Below are 5,816 nucleotides of genomic sequence, written 5' to 3' on the forward strand. Positions count from 1 at the left end.
GGAATGGTTGTATCTAACCTCGCGAAAACCCACTTGACTTTTCAAAAGCGGAAATCAGTTCGACCAAATTCACGTGCAACTCTGGTTTGCAACAGCCTGTCTCAATATTTGTCAAACACATTCTGATGTCGTAGATATTATAAGTAGCCCTGTGAGTTAACACAGAGTATATAAGCTTACAGTAGTGTCACCCAGCTATAGAGAATACGACCTGACATGGCCAGGAATGTGACCCTCTTCAGTATAGACCATTTGCGATTTGCCCCACGGATGTGGTGAGACATAAAGTGGCTCGCTGTCACTAGCGTGCAGCATGGACCCGCGGCCTGCGCAACCAATGCTCTGTGACATGTCTACCAACGGACTTATTTGATTTACCAAACACTTCATTTGTAATTATACATGGCATGAATCAGGTGTCACACGACGGAAAACATTATATTCATTTCTTATTTCGAGGAGTTGTTGTCGCTATGTGTAGACTTGTTATCAGTATAATGTATGATCAGCATTCCTCTACTTGATCGCTGAAGTACTTTTACGTTAGTATGATTTCATTCAATTTTTCACGAACCCAGTCACCCCAACACTAGTCCGCACTTCCTGTCCACCATCACATTCGCTAAGCTGCCCACTTAAGATAACGTAATGCTTTCTTCTAACGCCGGATACATGCGGACATCCCAACTCTTGCACACCTTACCCAGAAACCTTCAGCAAATAACAATTCTATTGTATTTCAGTAACGGAAATATGAGTAGGTGGCACAAGGTTTGAGAGTTTATGTTCAATAGATGGCCAGTGACCTTCAATAAGTTGATGTGTTCAAATCAAACTGCTCATGATTCCCGAATAGAATTTTCAGCGTTCATGTAGAGTGTGGATCTTTGTCTTGGGTCGGATGTAGCAAAGGTGCATTAAGGTCCTCAAGAAAATGTAAAATAATGAAATAAATATATTACTTGTATTGATTTTTCAGTTTCCTTATTCTGAACAGTTCATAAATGTGGAGTGTGCCGTAAAACATTAACGTTTTGTGATTTTTCGATTTAGTAGACTGACCAGCTCGGATTAGGCTCAGATGAAAAAACGAAGTGAATAAACTATTAGACAGTACAAGGGAACGTTACAGCGAATAAGCTGGCACTGTACACGTACAGAGGTGGAAAATATGTATACATGCAGGCGCACAATGGCACGTGTCACATCTGATACAGCTTTACTTCTCATAGCCAAATGTTTGAATATCTCTTGATCTTTGTTTGTTTAGAACAAACTCCGACAAAGTATGGCGTGGGATGAACAAATGGTAAAGGTATTTCAGACACCTTTTAACCATCTATATCAGATTACAAAAGAAATCACAAGGAATACATCTAAAATTAACCAGGGTAGCGTATTAGAATGCATAGAAGGTAATGTATTTCCACCAGTATTGGAAGGTTGGCAATTCACACGTCTCTCCCAGTGAGTTTGAAAAGGGGGCGTGGGTAACGTGTGCTTGATAAGCCTGCTGTATACGGAGCACCACATGGCATGCCGGAACAGGAGCGAAATCACCTACTCATTGGCCATATACTCACCCGAAGCGAACTCGAGTAGTTTTTGACAGACTGTATGCTGCCTTACCGCTGGACGGTTGTTGACGTGCGGGCGCAACGTACAGTCCGGTCAGCTGAGACGGTGGCGTATATATAAGACAGCAGATTACACGGCCCGACTCAGTTCATAGGTTGACGAGCAGGGACTTTACTGGCCAACCGACAACTTTTTACAGGATCAGCTCAGTACACCTTCTGCTGTCAAGTCGTTCATCGGTGTGCGACTATTGGAATAGGTTTACCTGTACACTTGTCCATCTTGAGAGGAGGTGTATTTCAGAAGAACTTTTAAACCATGTCACCTCGCTGGACTCTGGTGACTGTAGCTCTCTTCACATTCATATCACTGGTGAGTCTCTTTTGGGGAAAATATAACTGTTTATCTTAAATACCATGTACTTAGTGCCATATCCCATTTCACAAAGTTTATTCTGACTTTTATCACTGACAATTATCATTCAAAACATGCTATCGCCTTAATAGTGCTCTAACAAGTCTATTTCAGTTTGAACCTCTGAGACCATCTAATACACCCTAGGTATAAATGAAAATTTGAAATTTTGACATAGATAAAAAATGGATTTTGGAACGTGTCCCTTAGCATATTAATAACGCAAATATGTAAGCACATTGCCATACTGCATTGGGGACGGCTTTCAGAATGATGAAGATAGTCGCTCTAAATTTGGTCAGTTTTGTCTTGCGCCGTATACGCGTTGAATCATTTCGGACATAAAGGACAACTGGGAAATCTGACTTTGGCCGTTTCATTCAGTAGAGTTTGACAGGTGAAACAGTTATGCTCCAGAGGACTTTGTGACATCTAGAGTATGATTTGGGGCCTTTGACTAGCAGTTGGATTCTTTCCTCCTTAGTACTTTATATCAGACGTCGGAGTAAACACTGTGGTTTTCCGTGTCTTTAGGGAGTCCCAAATACCATAGCAGCCTCTCTAATTAACCCTTTATTGGGGTTAGAATTGGCAGTTAAGGGTCAGACTACACTACCCTTAGAAAATGTTCTTACTTCTCTAACAGAACAAGTCTGTATAAGGCGCATGCTCAGTACCATTAGAACAGATTGCATGCCGATGGGAACTCCGACATAACTTGTTTATTGCACTAGGTCTTTTAACATTTACATGGCACCGTTTATTTATGTTAGGCAACTGAGGGAACAATAGCTAAGTGACTATACAACTGTTTTCTCCATTATATGGAGTCGTGCCAAGAGATTGTATGATGATGTGTCATCCTGCACTGAACAGGTTATAAACCGAGCGGTAACATCAACTTAGCCTACTGGATAAATAGAGGTCGTAGCTGGTTTATTGCTGAGGCGATGCTTTTGCCGCAACGGATCGCCTTCTGGCCAAGGCCACCGCATGCTCGAATCCCGCTCTCGCTGGTTCGGTTACGGTTTTTAGTTCGAAGATTTGCAAATCACGTGGTGAAGAGTACTTATTTACTCCTGTCATACAAATGAAACAGCGATGAATAAATTCGTATTCGATAACTGTATTAACCTGAGTATTCGAAACATTTTGCGAGCTTGATTGTTATGCAGGTACTACATGTACTAGCGAACAAATTACAAACAGAGCGTAAAGACCATATTTACTGGAAATAAATAATCTGTTCCATGTATTCACATTATCATGTATATTGGTTATAGGTGTCGGGTAATCTTGACGCTCTTGTACCCGATGATGATGGACAATGCGGGGTATGATCATGTTTTGTTTCTCCTATTTCTTCGTTCTTTTTTTGAATCTCATAATAGATTTATTACGTAATTATTCATGCTCTATAATATAAATGACTGCAAGCTCAGTAATACATTTGAACACGATGGTGTGATTTTCAAAAGCCAATGTCAAAAGACAGCCAAAATGTTTGCTGTAAATATTTGATTCTGCATGTTACTATTGTTTGGTTGTTTTTTGTATGTGCATTGTAGGCGTGTTTTATTTTCCAGAAATATAAGATATCGTGCCCACTTGGTAAGGTCTGTCGGGTGAGGAAGATCTACTGGCCTCGGAAAGTCCAATACCCCATCTGTGTTCTCAGGGACACTCCAGTTGGTAAGGGCATTCTTCTTACAGAGAGTAATTCAACAGTTGTGCCTTTTGTCAGTCAACAATTTGCGATACCGTCGTGGAATTTAGTAATTGAAGATAAACTGTAGGCGAAATGCTTACATTTCATGTTTTACTGGGGGGGGGGGATCGTACGACTACAATCTAATATTTACGTATGTATACATGATTAAATTAAACTGTCTCGGTAGACATAAATATGAAATCTTTTTTTTCTTTTTACAGAAAACCGGAATACATGCCGGTTGCCCCCTGCTCCGGGGACATGTGCTGGGCGGTTCTTGCGCTGGTTTTATAATACCCACTCCGGACAGTGCAGTTTCTTCTACTACAGCGGCTGCAGAGGTAACGAAAACAACTTCCTCAGGAGGGAAGAATGTGAGAAAACCTGTCTTGGGCTGAGGGAACTGGTTATTCCTCCAGAAGCTACCGTTCTGCCTCCTGTGGACCCCCTGAATGTTCCGCCTGCTCCGCTCTCTAATTTGGAGCTTGTGGAGACGCCAACCGTGCAGGGTATGCCCACTTATAGGAGAGGGAGGAAAGGAAGGAAGGGAAAGAGGAATCAGAGAGACCGGAAGCGGAAAGGAAGGAAAAGGCGAAACCGACATAAAGCACCCGAAAAATATCTCAGTTTGAATTCTGCCAAAGTGGCCTTCATCCCTGCTCAAAAAGATGCCCCAAACAAAACCAAAGCCGATGAGAAGGAGAGGAACAGGGTGCTACCGACGTCTTTGAGGAAATCCATCGCATCCGGAAAATATTTCAGAATCTTTACCATTCTTTCTCGGAGACACGGTAACAACGTTTACAGAGGAAGCAGGTCTCACCGGCGGCGAAAACACCGAGGTCGATCCACGACAATTCCCCTACCACCGATGTCACCGTCTACAACGCCATTCTTTTAAATGTTGATAGAACGTTAGTGTTTGTGCGAAGCGAGATGATATTAGCAGAGATCTGGGAGAACTGCAAGGACAATGTGTAAATAGCTGTAAAGAAACGGGCCAGTAAGCATCTCTGCATAACGCCAAAATCTGTAAGAAACGACATTGGTACTAATGTAAGCCAGACATCCAAATAAGCCTAAAACTACAACACCCATATGGATGATTTTTCAGTCTCTGTGAATTCTACTGGCCATTGTGACCAATAAAATGTTACCTTTATCATCAGTGGTATGTTAACACTCAAACAAGTCAAACTCGGAAGCGGCAGATCTAATGTATCTTTCCTTTTCGAACCGTGGATTCAGTTTACTACACAGTAAGGTAGAAACGTCGGTACTTTGATATTTTGGCACTTGTAAATATACTTGTAAATAGTGTACACTTTGAAAGTTCAGAAAGTTATCAGAGAGTGTATAGTAGCATTTAAAAAGGGTTTAAGATTTTTCTCGGCAGTTCAATATCGATACATCGTCATCAAATATTTTAAAAAACATATATGGTGTATAACAAAGTTGAGAGTTGTTTTCTCATAGGTCTTATCATGTATGTCACATTAGATCGCATGTACTAACTTAACGATTATGGCAGTCGTAGCATCAGGTGAGTCGTAGCGTCTCGCAAACAGCGCGCAGCAACAACAGCTTAATTAACACTTTACAAAAAAAAAAAAAATTTGATAAATTAATCACCCATACGACCAATGACGACGAATCCTTGATGATACTCGTGCTGTTTATTATATGAATCCCTGTCAACCATCATTGTATTCCATCTGATTATCCTTGCTGCGTTTTGAGGCAAATTTGAAGAGAGGGCATCAGGAGGTCAGAGTTTGGATAGACTGTCTTACTTGTAACGTGATCAAAAACACTGTTGTACATATTTTCTTAGCACTCAGAAAATAAATAACACATCGTAACAAATGGTAACTTTTGTTTATCTCATATTTTTGTTTCTTATACAAACCCGAAAAACGGTTCTGCATGTTTAAATCTCCTATTCTCTCTAATCCACTGCAAGAAATACAAGGTTTTGACTGCATCAGAATAACAAGAGGAATAATGTAGAAACACGGCTATTACCTACTTTTTCGCTATAAATGCTGGATGGATAAAAAAATTGTGAAACACAACAGACGAAAAATGTGAATAAAACACAGGAAGAGTACTT

The 5,816-nt window shown here is 40.7% G+C and overlaps 1 protein-coding gene across 1 annotated transcript; it reads left to right on the plus strand.

Moving 5' to 3' along the window:
- The first annotated feature begins 1,614 nt into the window (after positions 1-1,614).
- LOC135461765 (uncharacterized) lies at positions 1,615-5,274 on the plus strand. The gene is made up of 4 exons (XM_064738990.1): positions 1,615-1,950; positions 3,276-3,326; positions 3,579-3,684; positions 3,925-5,274. Exons 1-4 carry the CDS (start codon positions 1,897-1,899, stop codon positions 4,602-4,604), a joined length of 891 nt encoding a protein of 296 aa, XP_064595060.1. The 5' UTR covers positions 1,615-1,896; the 3' UTR covers positions 4,605-5,274.
- Positions 5,275-5,816: the final 542 nt, after the last annotated feature.

This window comes from Liolophura sinensis, chromosome 1, assembly GCF_032854445.1.
Source record: "Liolophura sinensis isolate JHLJ2023 chromosome 1, CUHK_Ljap_v2, whole genome shotgun sequence".
Taxonomy (NCBI): domain Eukaryota; kingdom Metazoa; phylum Mollusca; class Polyplacophora; order Chitonida; family Chitonidae; genus Liolophura; species Liolophura sinensis.